The sequence below is a fragment of the Penicillium alfredii genome, assembly GCF_028826965.1.
Source record: "Penicillium alfredii strain IBT 34128 chromosome Unknown utg000010l_segment0_segment0, whole genome shotgun sequence".
NCBI classification, from domain to species: domain Eukaryota; kingdom Fungi; phylum Ascomycota; class Eurotiomycetes; order Eurotiales; family Aspergillaceae; genus Penicillium; species Penicillium alfredii.
The window spans coordinates 767,668-782,533 of NW_026622707.1; the positions used below are offsets into that span (position 1 = coordinate 767,668).

The following is a 14,866-nucleotide window of genomic DNA, read 5'->3' on the forward strand; positions in this document are numbered from 1 at the left end:
CAAATGCCTAGTGTGTTCTGCGCTTGTCCATAGCTTCCCTAAAAAATCCAACAGAGCTGCCTGCACCTAAATCCAATGACCATGTATCTGTCTAGAAGATAGGCAACTCCCTAGGACAATATGCTCTTCTCGGACTGGGGAAAAAGACAATAGATGATTTTTTTTTTTTTTTTTTCGGTCCCTATATATGAGAGAAGAGATCAAGGACCCGGCGTCGGCGTGGATATGGGGGTACCTGTCGCCGAAGCCCCATTGACCCGCTTCTTCTTCTTCTTTTTCCGGGGCAGCAGAGCCGGCGTTGCCCCATAATCACCAGGATCCAGCTGGGTGCCGCACGTGAGGCAGGCATTTCCAGGAGGCGGTTCACAGAAAATACTGAGACAAATAGAGCAGACGAAGCCGACATCGACGACACGGCGATGGCAGAAGCACGCCGCCCGAAAGTCAACATCGACACGAGTCGGGAGCACCAGATGGCGGCGCGAGCGCTGGTCAGGCAGAAACGCCATCATCAGGTACTGCAGCAGGCCGCGCGGCTCAGCCAGTGCCATGTACACGCCGCGGGTGGCATCGGACGCTTGCTGCAGGAAGACGGCGTCGCCGCTGAGCTTGCACACGTCGATGGGGATGTGCAGGCGCTGGCACGCGAAGATGCTGTTCATCACGGGGATATACTGGTGCGCCGAGTCGCTGGACCCGCTGACCGAGATGATCAGGATCCGGCTCTGCAGCCGCTCGTCGTCGCTGCCGGTCGCGGAGAACCGGTTCCCGCTCGTCGTCGCCGCGCCGGTGCCGACCTCCGCGGCTGTGTCTTCCAGGTCTGCGCCGCCGTGTTCCACGGCCCAGGCGATTGTGCGCCGGTTGATGTGGCTCAGGGCTAGGGTTAGCGCGCCGGCGAGCATTGTCGACGTGTTGCCGCGGACCTCGGTGGCGGCTGTGGATTGGAGCAGTGCCTGCAGGTTGCGGTTGACCTGTTCTTCGACTATGCGGAACGGCCGGTATTTGTTGGTTTGTGTGGTGGTGGCTGCGGTGCCATCGCTGTCGCCGTTCATGGTCACGTCGCCATCATGGTCAGCGGATCCGTTCTCGGTGGAAGCCTGCTCGACGGGGTAGAGCCAGGCGGCTTTGTGACTGTGTGAGGCGACGACGGCAACCTCGTTGGCGTAGTTGCAGGCCAGGTGGGCATTGATGAAGACGAGGATGTTTGCGATGGCTCGGGAGAGAGGGAGTGAGCCTTCGAGGGCTGCCCAGGCGTGCGGGTTGGTGTCGACGATGACGGTGAGGAGGGACGGGGCGAGGTCTGTGGCGTGGGGGTTGCGATGATTAGCCCAATAGATCGCCTGAAGACTGAGCGAGGCAACAGACCGGTGGTCCCTAGCTCGTAATGCTCGGATGCATCGACGGAGTTCATTGTGCCAGGCCAAATGATCAGCGAAGACGGAACATGGTCTCTGAGCCTGGTTGCGCAAGACCGGATCAGAGAGAAGGTCAAGTCCGATGCGAAAAAAAAGACACAAGTGAGGATTACTTGGGACGGCTTCCAGCGTCCAGCTTGGACGGAGGGAAAGTTGACGTGGGAGCCAAGAGGGTACGATAAGCTCGTCACGGGACGATAACCACTTGACATTCGGGGGAAATCCCAAGGGGGCATGATTCTGCAGACTATTGATCCTGGTGTCTTTCTACACCTCTCTTCCACCACTCCCATACATCCCTGGAAGGTGGCACTGCTCACCGTCCCAAGACCTCTAGTGCAGCGCCAAGTCGTGGATCAAACCCCTGGGGCGTAATCCACGTCTGGGATCGACCAGAGAGTCGATCATCGATGATATCAGCTACTCTGTATATGGGAGAACGCATGGTGCAACCGTGCGAATCCGACAGGGAGATCACTGTCAGGGTGGCACAGCGACACAATTCCTCAAATCGACGTGTGCGGTGGAATTGTAGATGTTGAGATATTGAGATGTTGAGGGATGCCCGAGGTTCAGTATCCCAAGTACCAAGTATACCAAGTACAGACCACCTACCAAGACGGAAAGCTGCTAGTTCCGTATCAAAACGTGTGGGCGACAGTCGCTGTGGTTGGATCTCTTATCAGCATGTTGATAATGGCCGTGGATGGGAATGGGGGAGAGTGGGGGGACCGGGGGGGGGGTTAGGGAGTTGGGTATTTCAGGAGCCTCGAGACTTCTCAGCCAAAAAGCAAATCTTCCAAGAAACTAATCTTGAAACATAGTCATTGCTTTTCTTATCCCCTTCCCCCTTCCCCCTTCTGCCTTCTGCCTTCGTGGCTTCATCTGATAAATCGGTGATCCTCTTTTCTCCGCCTCCCCCCCCCTCACAAAAAAAAGTTTCGACCGCTTCGCTTTTCCGCTCTTAAATGATTTGATTTCGCACACTTGACCCTCAATTCTTTTCGGGAATTGTGCTGTTCTTCTCGCTTCTCCCCTGCAATGGTCCAAACGGGCGAGGAGCGCGCTGTACACCTGGCACGGGAGGCTGTCGAACTGGTCGACGCCGGCCACCGAGAGGTACGCGACCCGTGCTTGAGCTCTTTTACTTTCCTTCCATCCCTATTTATGCCATTTTCTACATTTTTGCATCTCCTTCTGTTGTCATTTTGCTAGCTATGCTTCTTGGGAACTCTGCATGCTAAAATCTGCGTCGAACAGGCGGCGTCCCGAAATCTCCGAGAGGCGTTTTCCATCGCCTCCGACCACCCCGAAGTCAAGGCCGCCTTTCTCAAAGTCCAGCAAGAAGAAGAAAACAGTCACCAGCTGTTGGATCTCTGCCAGCGCTATGCAACCGGCAAAGATGAACAGGCAGGAAAAGAGGCGGTGGCCTATCTGGGCCGGGACGGGCTGAAATCTCCGGAGAGTGTCGCCTTGGAATCGTTGAAGCTCTTGTTGGCACAACGGCCGCATACCCTGTCCCCGCTCCAGGACGATATAATCTCTGGGTTGGTTCGACAGCACGCGAGCGTTCGACAGTTCTTCTCGTCACAGCTGCAAATCTCCGTCACTACATTTTTCGATGAAATCTACGACCGAGGCGACAGTGCTGCGGTATGCTTGGACACAGTTGTGTTGGACCCTAATGTGTGGCCATCGGAGGATACCCGGTCGCACTGCGAGAGTGAACTGTTCCAGCTGTTCCTTGCCAAGTTGATGGAGTCTGGCCATGATTTGGATGGTCGCTCGCTGAAGGGAATCACCCGGTTGCTCGCGGTTGACGCAGGGCGACTGCAACACCTGATTGATGACGAAGGGTTCGAAGTGATTTTGTTGTCGTTGGACAATCGGCTGCCGCTGGAATTGCGGAGCCAGGCGACTTTGGCCACGGCGAAATATCTCGAGGTGTCCAAGGAGACGGGCGAGAAGAAGTTTTCGACCCTGATTGCGGCGATGATTGCCCGCGGCCGCTTTGACGATGTGGTGGTGGCCTTTTCCGCGTTGGCTGCTGTCTTCCCTGTGGCTCCTCCTGCTGCCGCCCATCTATTCTTGACAGATGAATTTATGGCATCCTTGGCTCCGATGGTCTCGCGAGACGCCAAGACCAAGAAAGTCCAGGTCCCTGTGCTAGAGCTGCTGAATGCTGCGTGCATCAACCGGCCATGTCGCGAGGCGATTTCTAAAAAGTTCTCCGACTGGCTGTCGCACATGTTGACCAACGGCAGCGACGAGGCCTCGGAATTGGCGGCGGTGGTCCTGGCGAAGATCCGAGCATCCGAGATCGAGCCATCCTCAGGCAACGGTAAGGTTCAGGAGGAGAACAGCGAGGTCCCGGAGCTGGTTCAACGATTCAAGGGACTGATGTCTGAAAATAAGGGTGAAAACACTCCTCACGCAATTGAGGGACTGGCCTATTCTTCGGTCAAGCCGGCCGTCAAAGAGCAATTAGCCGAGGACCCTGCGTTTCTGCGTGAGTTCATCATAGCGCTTCAACAGTATACTCGGGATTCCTCTGTCCTCTATGGTGGGCTGATGGTCATCGTGAACCTCACCCAATTCCTGCCCAATCTCTCCGAGGAACAGAAGAAAATGTCGCAGCTGAAAGACTACGCCGATATCTCGACGGGGAAGGCAAGGGCTGCGCCAGATATTCGAAACGATGACGAGGCCGTGCTGCAGCGTTGTGGCGCTATCATCAATGCGGGTATCATGTCGTTGCTGGCCGAGTGCGGTCGACTGGCTCTGCCCTCTGTCCACGACCTTGCAGCGAAAATCCTTCTGGCCTTGGCGAAGAATCAAAAGTCTCGTGGAACTCTGGCCCAGCAGGGTGCGGTGAAGCTCTTGCTTAGTCTTACGGTTCCGAAACAAGGCACTCCCTTGCCTGCTCTCAGCGAAACGACGCAGAACGCGTCGCACGCATTGGCCCGAATTCTTATCTCCGTCGATCCTTCAAACGTCTTTCCGTCTTCCGGGTTTCCCCAAGTCACTACCGCCGTGCGTCCTCTACTTTCTCTCCTCTCGTCGCCGGAGACAGCCAGTTTTTCGGCCGATCAGCCCCGTGACCTCCTCCCGGTGTTTGAGAGTCTACTTGCTCTGACAAACCTTGCATCCTATCCACACGATGACTCTGCCCCGGAACTCATTGTGCGGGAAGGATGGGACGCCGTGGAGGATCTCCTTCTGTCCAGTAATGTTCGCGTTCAGCGTGCCGCCTGTGAGCTGGTCTGTAACCTGATGACCTGCGAATCTGGCGTCATTAAGTTTGCCGATGGGTCCAAGCGAGCTGCCCAGCGCCTTCACATCCTACTGGCGCTGGCCGACGCGGATGACTTTGCGACTCGGCGAGCCGCCGGTGGGGCTCTCGCCATGCTGACTGAATTTGATGCGGCTATGGCGGCAGTCCTGGATCGGCCACGTGGAGTGGAGCTGCTATTGGGCCTCTGCCAGGAGGACGACGATGCTTTGCTTCACCGGGGCGTCGTATGTGTGCGCAACCTGACCTGCATGGCATCCGGCGACATTGGTGTGCGAGCCAAGGCCGCCGTTCGAGCTGCTGAGGGTGTGGACATTCTCACCGCGTGCCTCAAGAAGACCTCGAATCCCGCTGTTCTGCAGGTGGGCGTCGAGGCTCTAAAGCCATTGATCAGCCAGTGACAATGACCACCTAACCTTCTCTTTTATGATGACTTGCTGCCTTGGATTTTGTCTGTTTGGTCTCTGCGGAGACCTCTCGGGTTTACTTTTTGACTCTATTTGCATGTGGATTCGGGATAGGCTGGTCTGGTGTTTATCGCTGGAGTTTCATGTTTTAATTCTTGTATGCTTGGATGAATTCTTTGCCTTTCCCCAGATCATGAGCACAGCGACCGACCGTTAAGCGAATTGTTTTCTTTTCTTCCGACCCACGGCGTCTGTTTTGTTGGGACTTGGCGCGAGTTGAGTGTTGCATACGACTGGTCTTTTATAGATGAATGAATTGAATGGCTTGAATGTATATTTTGGACATGACTGCCAAGGGCGTGCAGGGATTGCATCATGGCCATCGGGCATGTTGGGTAGGGACAGTCCCGCTTGCAATGGTTCTTTTGTAGCTCCCCTCTTCTTTAACCTTCTGAATTGTATTTTCTTTCTTTTTGTTTTACTCTGCTTTTATCTCCCTCACATGCCCCCCTGACCTTCCCCAGACAATCTGCGCTGAATCACTACGATGCTACGTTCATCCGCCATATCTACTCCGAGCCACCGTGTAGGTTGCGTATGTCCTCTGGGCATCTCTCGACTCACCCGAGTCACCAGGCTTCGGGGTTAAGCATTGCTTTATCATACTCGAGCCAGATGGTATATTTGCAACCCTCCTGGTCCACCGTATTACCGACAATTCTTGGCATGCGGTGAATGAGCTGAGGGCCAAGTCGTAAGGCCTTCTCTTGTAAAACGCCTCAATGGAACCGTGGAGCTCAACCCCACGGATCGACAAATCACTGCCGCCGCGGCACGCACACCTCCAGCTGGTTTGATCTGGGAGCTTCCTTTCTGTCGCCTCTCACATCACATCGTATCGTCCACATTCTGGGATCTTCGTGCGTGAATCAATTTTTTTCTTCCTCACCGCATGTCTACTGACCCCACATCGCCAGGCACAGGTGCTTTTTGAGCTTGGTCTCTTCCACACTTCTCTTTTCCTCTTCACCCCCATCCCGCCTCTCTCATTGATGGCGCACATTACCTCCCTTCCCTACGTTCGCCTACTCACCTAATTCCACTGTGATATTCAGGTTAGACTCGAGTCACTCTCTTATCGCTGTTCATTTTCTCAGACGTGGGCTTTGTGCCTCGGTGGATATAAGTTGGTGGAACATATTGGCGGGTGTGTACAGTTGTCAGGACCGCCAGAACCACCAACATGAAGTTTGGGCGCAATTTGTCCCAGTTCACAGTGCCGGAGTGGAGTGCCTCCTATATCAAGTACAAGGCATTGAAGAAGCTCATCAAGTCTGCGGCCGAGCAAATCAAAGCGGGCCAGGAGGCTGACTTGGCTGGTAAGCCCGGTGCTTTGCAAATTGTTCCTTGCGCCGTCGCTCTTCTGACCAGGATGCCCTGTTTCTTTTGTTCCTTTCGTTTGGGTCTCTAGGATTCTTCTACTCGCTGGATCGAAATCTTGAGGATGTCGATTATTTCTACAACAAGAAACATGCCGACTACACCCGTCGTCTGAAGCTGCTGGAGGACCGATATGGATATTCTATGGAAGGCCGGCATCATCTCGAGCCCGAGGACCGACATGATCTGCGCGAGGCTCTTCTGGACCTGCGCTATCATTTGCGCCGATTGCAGTGGTATGGTGAGGTCAATCGCCGTGGTTTTGTCAAGATTACGAAGAAGCTGGACAAAAAGGTCGGTGCTCAGGCTCAGAAGCGATACCTGGAGACCAAGGTCGATCCCGCACCGTTCGCCTCGAATGCGCGTGTGGCCAAGGCCCAGGAGCGCATCAATGCGTGGATGGCGATCATCGCCGACCAGTCTAAGGCGGACGAGAAGCTGGCCGATGATGCCAGTTCCACGCATTCGTCTCTTTCATTGAAGCGGGGCGCGTCGCGGCCTTATCTCAACTTGCCCCCAAGTGTTATTACCGCTGTCGACGATGCGCTTCGCAAGGATGATACTCACGTTTTGCTGGAATTACTCGAGACCCTGAAGTCTGCGGCCGACGAAGCTGGTGAGGCCGTTTTCTCTAAGGTTCTCAAAACTTTGATCCAGCGCTCCATCTTGCACCGCTCGCGGTCTTGCGCCGCTGCGCTCCTGAGCCGCGTGGACACCTTGGAGGAAGATGACGACATCAATCGGCGTAATTGCCTGCATCGTCTGGTCATCTCTATCGGCCGTGAACAGTCGACCAGCGACTCTGAGCCCGCAGCCTCAATGGTTCTCGATTTCCCTCCTGAGACGTCTCGTTACATTACCCCCGCTGCGCCGCCGACCCTGCAGCCGCCGCGCTCTGTGGTTAAAGAGACCAACATGCCTCAGCAACTGGGTCGCGATGATTCGACCGTTGCTTTACTGCAGTACATGCTGGATGAGCTGCGTCCCAACCAGCGGGAGGCTCTGGTGGCGAAAGATCTGTCTGGACGCACACCGTTGCACTATGCCGCACAGTACGGCTTCAAAGTGGTGTGTGAGGTTATTATCGAGCATCTCAAGGCGTGGGAGATGTTCGATGTCAGCGAGGGCATTGACGGGCCTTTGTGGCAGGACAATGATGGGTGGGCCCCGCTGCATCTCAGTGTGGTGGGTGGTCACCCGAAGACGACTCGATGCCTCCTTGATTCCGAGGATTCGCAGGATCTCTCTCAGGATAAGGGCGCCATCCGGAAACAAGTGTCCAAGTCCAGCGCGGTGCTAGCGTTGGCTACCAAGGCCAATTTTGTTGATATCGTCCATCTCCTGGTCGATGCCGGCGTTGACATCAACTACCAGGATGAGCAGGGCGAGACGGCGCTGCATGTTGCGGCTCGTTTCGGACACGCCGAGTGCGCGAAGATCCTGCTCGATGGCACAGATTACCAAAAGGCCGACACCGACCTGGCGGAAAACACGTACGCGTGGACACCACTGTTTATTGCGTGCGTGGACGGCTCGTTGAGCGTCGCTAAGCTGCTTATTGCTGCCGGCGCGGATGTTGACCGGTTCGATTCGTCCGGTTGGACGGCCAAGGAGCATGCTGCACTGCGAGGCCATCTCGCCATCGCTCGGTGTCTGGCCAAAGTCAGCCCTGGGCCTCCCGCTGCCGAGCCTGAGGTAGCTGGACCCACTACTTTGACCGTCCATTCCTCTCCCTCGGGCTCGCCCCCTACCCAGTCGTCTCTCTCAGATCGAAGGTCGAACACGCCGGGCCCGACCTCCGCCGGGAGTTCTGGGCTACGGAATTCTGAGCCTATTAAGACTTTTGGACACCGGTATCTCACCGATGAGACCATGATTCTGGTCAGCCTGGGGACCATGGACATGCGGAAGCCACTTGTCACTGTTAACCTCGATCGCATCCCGATGGAAAACGCCCATGCCACGCAGCTAGATACGGCTCTGTCCCTGGTGGTCACCGCCAGCGGCGCGCACGGCGAGCCAGAGGTGATTGACCTGCCGGTGCAGGAAAATATCTCGACCGAGCCCATTGTGTTCCACACCGCTGATGCGAGCAAGGTGCGTCTTCTTTTCGATCTGGTGCCCACCTATTCGGGATCAAAGGACCAGGTTGTCGGCCGTGGTGTGGCGCTGCTGTCCAGTGTCAAGCCCACGGTGGGCTCCCAACGTATCAATCTCAAGGGTGATTCTACTGTGCCCATTGTTGCCGCGAACACCTTGGATGTGATTGGGTCTGTGACTTTCAACTTTCTCATCATCACCCCATTCAAGCACCCCAACATGTCCATCACCGGCAACCAGACCTACTGGCGGTCCATGAGCTCGACGATGGTCATTGGACACCGCGGCCTGGGCAAGAACATGGCCAGTCGCAATTCATTGCAGCTGGGAGAGAACACGATCCAGTCATTTATTGCAGCGGCCAACCTGGGCGCGTCGTACGTTGAATTCGATGTTCAGCTTACCAAGGACCACGTGCCGGTCATTTACCACGACTTCCTGGTCAGCGAGACGGGCATCGACGCCCCTGTTCACACTATGACCTTGGATCAGTTCCTGGAACTCGGCAAGGGTCGGCACCGGAATGTGTTGCCCGAGGGTGTGGATGCCAACGGCGATCTCCCGCCGCGCCAACGGTCCATGTCGGTTGGCGGTTCCGAGTATAATCCGGCGGAACTGACCGAGAAGATCAAACACACGCGCGACTTCAAGAAGAAGGGATTCAAGGGGAATACTCGTGGCGAGCACATCCAGGCGCCGTTCGCCACGCTGGAGGAGCTGTTCAAGAAGATCCCGCAGCCAGTCGGCTTCAACATCGAATTGAGTGAGTTTCCAGTGACCCCGTAGAAGAGCAGTTACATTTTCGACGATTCTGACCCCCAGGATCGCCTGAATACAGAGTACCCCATGCTTCATGAGAGCGAGGAAGAGGAGATGGACACCTATGCCGTCGAACTTAACTCCTTTGTCGACACTGTCCTGACCAAGGTTTATGATTTGAACGGCGACCGTGACGTGCTGTTCTCCAGCTTCAACCCGGATATCTGTCTCCTGCTGTCCTTTAAGCAGCCGTCGATCCCGGTTCTGTTCTTGACTGATGCCGGTGCTTCTCCTGTCGGCGATATTCGCGCTAGCAGTATCCAGGAGGCGGTGCGGTTCGCCTCGCGTTGGAATCTGCTCGGTATTGTCACGCAGGCCGAGCCACTGGTGTTGTGCCCGCGGCTTGTGCGGATTGTCAAGGAGTCCGGTTTGGTGTGTGTCTCGTACGGTGTTTTGAACAACGACGGTGTCAACGTGGATGTAAGTCGGCCCCTTTTACAGAGAGTATTTGCTTTTATCTGTACGATACTAACACACTGGGACTACAGTACCAAGTCGCTGAAGGTATCGACGCCGTGATCGTCGACTCCGTCCTCGGCATTACCAACGGCCTCATCCAGCGTCAGAACAAGAGCGAGCGCACCCCGGGTCCATCCCCGAACCCGGCTCCTGTGGGGGACAATGCCGCAGATGTGGCCAAGGACGCGGTGCCTGTACCCGAGCACGTCCGCAAAAGCCATCCCAGCCCAAACCTGAACCCGTCTGTCATCCTCTAAACCGAAGATTCGCCAAAAGAGAGAAAAAAAAGAGTCTTTGGGAGCGATTGTTCATAACTTTGTTCTTTGTTTGATCTTTTCCAAAACGCACTTCGTGTGCCCATTGTCCGTGTCTATACCATTACAATGTATATTGTGCATTGGTTTGTCTATAGGTATCTTGTTAGGCTGGGTGCCAGCTTCAACAGCTTGAATGTGAATGACTTTTGAAAAAATTGTTACAATTGAAGCTATCGAAGATCTGTACTGTATAAGTACAAAATAATAGGCATTCTCGAGGCTGGAACCATCTCCACGCATGTCCACGCTAATGCCGCAGCTCGCCAGGTGGCCAGGTGAGAATTGTTGGGTTAATTCATTGTATGGCTCGATCTCCCTCCCTCCTACAAAAGCATCAGCCGAGAGAATGCTCCTTAGAATGAATATAATACATGCATACTCCCAGGTTCATTAGGCGAGATGCGTAGCCAACCCATGGACGCGATGATGTGATTTCCGCCTAGCAAGATGCCATTTGCAGCTAATACACGGGGTCTCTTATCTTGCTTGACTCCCGAGCAATTTCACAAGACGGTACAGGCATCTAGATTATCGGAGGCTAGATCATCCCGTTAATGCCAACGGCGACAAGAAGTGGCGGGCCAGAATCCGAAACCACGAAAATGCACTCTGATAAGAGTAAAGAGAGGAGACGAAGAGGGAGTTGATTCAGCGAGTTTCCAGTCTGTATTTACCTATCTATCCATGGATATATATAGATTTAGTTTTGTGCCTTGTATGGTTCAACTCGATTTGCATTCAGCAAGGCCCGGAACCCCGCAAATTGACATAGACAATATATATATGGTGTGCTTCGGAGACAAGCCTCGAAAACAAACATGTGCATGTAGACTTGCATAAATACTGGATATAAGTTGGAGGTTGCTGTCATTTGTAATCCCGGTTGCGCAACCTCCAGGACATATTGTTTCATCGCCAGGGTGGATTGCGAATGGCAACTTCTTTTACTAAACACTCTGACTGTTATCTTCTCTTCATTTTATGTAATGCGGAAGACGTGCTTTCGACAGAAATATGCGACAGTTGTCCGTATACTTCTGCGGGGTTGTAGCATGATGTCTTCTCTGAGTTGATATTGTTAGCCGATGGCCGACAGCGCTTGTACTTCATCAAGTATAAAGAAGGAGATGGTCCATATAGTCTGAATTGTAAATCTGCTAAATTACTTTTTCAAAGTTCTTTACCTACTGCCTCATCTTTCTGCCTGCCTACCTGTCTCTGCCTCTACTATGGCCTCTATCACAGAAACTACTCCCGTGGTTCCCATCCAGGAAGATAAGATTACCTTAAAGGGCCTTGAAAGAGTGCCACTCAAGTCAAACGGGACTCTGGATGCCTTTGAGTCCTTCGATGTCACCCCAGCCATCGGCCGGGAGTTCCCCAACGCCAGTCTGAAAGATTTCCTGCGCGCCCCCAACTCAGACGAGCTACTCCGGGAGCTTGCTCTCACTGGTGAGATGAAACTTTACCCCCAAGACTCTCAAAGCGGACTCGATGCTCACCCAACCCAGTTTCCCAACGAGGTGTAGTCTTCTTCCGGAACCAGGACGCTCTGGACGACGAACTGCAGAAGGAACTAGCCCAACGCCTCGGCGAACTCTCAGGCAAACCAAGCACGTCCGGGCTGCATATCCACCCGGTCTCAAACTCAGGCCGAGAGCACAGCGTCAAGGACGACGAGATCAGTGTGATCAGCTCCGAGCAGCGAAAGAAGCTATACAAGGACCGCAACCAGCGCAAGCAGACTGCCAGACGGGAATGGCACAGCGATATCACCTTTGAGCCCATCCCGAGCGACTATACAATTCTGCGTCTGACGGACCTTCCCAAGACTGGTGGTGGTATGTACTATTCCCCTTTTCCCTTTTGGTTGTTTCATGCATGGCTCATGTTTCCACAGATACGCTGTGGGCCTCCGGGTACGAGGTGTACGATCGTATCTCAGAGCCATACCAGAAATTTCTGGAGAGCCTAACGGCAACGTATGCCCAGCCGCGCTTTAACCAGGTTGCCAAGGAGAGCGGGTTCGAGGTGTATTCCGGAGCGCGTGGAGCCCCTGAGAATGTCGGCGACGAGCTGCGCGCCGTGCACCCGGTCATTCGCACCAACCCGGTCACTGGGTGGAAGAGTGTCTTTGCGGTGGGATCGCACGTCGAGAAGATTAATGGCCTGGCTGAGGAGGAGAGTCGACACCTCTTGAACTGGTTTGTAAATCTCATTGTAGAGAACCATGATCTGCAGGTGCGGCTTCGCTGGCAGAACTCGAATGATCTGGGTACGTATCTCTGGTGATGTGTTTGAGAGGGGTCGTTCGGTGGCTAATGTTGTGGTTGCAGCTATCTGGGATAACCGGTCAGTATACCACGCTGCGACGTGGGACTATGAGGATCTTGGTCTTCGGACTGGGCATCGGGTCGTAGGGCTTGGGGAACGGCCATACCTGGATCCTAACAGTATTGGGAGACGGGAGGCACTTGCTGGTGATGAATAAGAAGATATATGCATTTTCTAGTGGGAAAGTCAGTTGCTATAGGCAGTTCTATCAACGCCCTATATTAGAGTGAATTATATACTATATGAGCTATTCCTATTTCCGAAGTATATTGGAAATATTTACGACTTCAAAGTGGGTTTTCTAAGGATATTCCCCAAGTCTATCCTATAAAAGAAGGTAAGCCTATACTAGTGAAGAGGAGCAAACATTGATTGACTTAAGCTTTATTTATCACCTTGTGTATTTTTTTTTACCTATCTTTCTCTCTCTGTTCTCTCTTTCACTCTGTCTTCATCCACACACTCTCTATCCACTTCAAACTCCACCCTCTTATTCTTCACTTTTACCTCTCATCCATCTCTCTACATTCTACCTCTTTCACTCGCAAAACCCTAAGGATGGTCTCTTCCAGTAGAGATCCGTCTTCTCATTGCATCCTTCATCCAAGACCATGGTTCTCTGGTCTCGCTGAGCGTTGTCAGCCATTCCTGGGTTCAAGTCACCAGAGAGGCACTGCGAAGACTCCCAGAGACACTCCAGATTAAGTCATACGGCCGAAGCAGAAGTGGCCTTGACGCAGGCTCTAGGTCAAAATATGCTGTACAGAGCATATTGATGGTTTCCCCAGAAATCAACTCGCCAGAGGTATGTATCAACCATGCATTTTGTCCATTATGGCGATATTGTATTCGAGTACATGCACTGACTGTTTAAAAAAAATCAAATAGCTGCGGGAGTTTTATGACTGGCATGGCTGGCATCTGTTCAATAAAAAGATGGACGATCTCTTGCTTGGAGATCATGGGTTCGTCGCGGCCATGACTCAATTTGGCATGTTTCGAGATCTTCGCCGCATAGCTCTCAATTTAAAAGTCTCATCTGAGGGGTCTTGTCGAACTTGCCGTTGGTACACTATATTGGTTACCTTTTTCTTCGGGATCCGAGGAGTTTCAGGGTTGGGGGAATTGGCTGTTCAAGGTCTCCAAGCTGCTATGCCTTCGGATGAAGAATGCCCATACTTGGAACGGAGCATTCGAGAAACTCTGCAACAAGCCCAGTTGAAAACCTTGAGACTGGCATTCTCAGCTCCCCACCCCGAAAATTGGGTCTTGGTGAATGAGGTTTGTTGAAATGATCTAATACAAAATAAAGAAGGGGAACGGTGCTAACTCACTTTTTTGTTTTGCTCAGCAACCTATTCGGACCTCCCTCAATTCCCAGCCATGTTACTGGCTCATTCCCATCACAGAAAGACTATGCCATCTCGCTCTGTTTGGCAAGACGATCCTTCTCGGATTGGATTGCTATCGCTGCATCCGCAACAGTCGAGTTCGAGGGCCTGGTGACAATGGACCGAGTCCTGGATGGTCTTGGCACCAAGGACCGCGGCGCCTCGAGCCGGTGTACTTTGTTTTCGGCCTTTTCCCTGGCCGGTATCTAGCATTTGAGGAGAGACGTGGTGATCGTGACAGACGAATTCCCCGGAAAGGGGCTCCTCAATGTGATGAGGCAGAGAGGAAGGCATTGCGGGCTTTAGTTGCGAAGACTGGTCAAGTTGTGGTTGAGAATTCGCGGCCTGGATTTGTCCATGTCAGAAATTTGTTGGGGCATGTACGAATGAAGAAGAAATGAGAGGTAAGATACAAACACTTTGATCAACTCACTTGTTGTTGCTTGCAACAAGGGATGAATATTAGTGATAGGTGAAAGTCATACATATGTATCCAAAGTAGACTGTACTCATCTCCCCCTTTCCTCGCTGATTATAGTACAAGAGGTTTCTGTCCACATTCACCCAAGTTTCCATCTTTGTCTCAGATTCAGGTCACTACAGTTTTCTACCCTTCGACTCGGGGACTCAAGCACCCCCTCACTATTGCTCCTTTTTTTTTAGCCATAAATCCAGAACCCGAATGCCAAGCCGAATCCTTTCTCCAGATGACGCAGTGACGCTTTCTACTCGTGGACACCGGTCAGGAGACTGATCAGGGCACCAAAGAATAGATTAAATCAAAATAAATGAAACAGAAGTTCATTAAAAATAGAAGATAAATGGAAAAATAAAATAAAATACTAATACTAGTAATGATAATAAGAATATTTATGTATATCTATGCCGGTCC

At 52.9% G+C, this 14,866-nt stretch overlaps 5 protein-coding genes across 5 annotated transcripts; 4 read left to right on the top strand and 1 right to left on the bottom strand.

Annotated features, from left to right (window-relative positions):
- Window positions 1–200: 200 nt before the first annotated feature.
- On the bottom strand, window positions 201–1,411 carry NUU61_007841 (TFIIH/NER complex subunit TFB4; the record flags this gene model as incomplete). Its single annotated transcript, XM_056658366.1, has 2 exons — window positions 201–1,300; window positions 1,366–1,411. The coding sequence occupies 2 exons, from the start codon at window positions 1,409–1,411 to the stop codon at window positions 201–203; spliced, it is 1,146 nt and encodes a 381-aa protein (XP_056508659.1).
- A 1,045-nt stretch (window positions 1,412–2,456) lies between these two features.
- NUU61_007842 (UNC45-central domain-containing protein) lies at window positions 2,457–5,108 on the top strand (the record flags this gene model as incomplete). Its single annotated transcript, XM_056658367.1, has 2 exons — window positions 2,457–2,534; window positions 2,676–5,108. 2 exons carry the CDS (start codon window positions 2,457–2,459, stop codon window positions 5,106–5,108), a joined length of 2,511 nt encoding a protein of 836 aa, XP_056508660.1.
- A 1,249-nt stretch (window positions 5,109–6,357) lies between these two features.
- Window positions 6,358–10,189, top strand: NUU61_007843 (glycerophosphocholine phosphodiesterase; the record flags this gene model as incomplete). The annotated part of the gene is made up of 4 exons (XM_056658368.1): window positions 6,358–6,493; window positions 6,586–9,417; window positions 9,493–9,893; window positions 9,962–10,189. 4 exons carry the CDS (start codon window positions 6,358–6,360, stop codon window positions 10,187–10,189), a joined length of 3,597 nt encoding a protein of 1,198 aa, XP_056508661.1.
- A 1,289-nt stretch (window positions 10,190–11,478) lies between these two features.
- On the top strand, window positions 11,479–12,740 carry NUU61_007844 (TauD/TfdA dioxygenase family protein; the record flags this gene model as incomplete). The annotated part of the gene is made up of 4 exons (XM_056658369.1): window positions 11,479–11,701; window positions 11,761–12,090; window positions 12,150–12,524; window positions 12,586–12,740. 4 exons carry the CDS (start codon window positions 11,479–11,481, stop codon window positions 12,738–12,740), a joined length of 1,083 nt encoding a protein of 360 aa, XP_056508662.1.
- A 995-nt stretch (window positions 12,741–13,735) lies between these two features.
- On the top strand, window positions 13,736–14,184 carry NUU61_007845 (uncharacterized protein; the record flags this gene model as incomplete). The annotated part of the gene is made up of 2 exons (XM_056658370.1): window positions 13,736–13,864; window positions 13,993–14,184. The coding sequence occupies 2 exons, from the start codon at window positions 13,736–13,738 to the stop codon at window positions 14,182–14,184; spliced, it is 321 nt and encodes a 106-aa protein (XP_056508663.1).
- Between the last annotated feature and the right edge of the window lie 682 nt (window positions 14,185–14,866).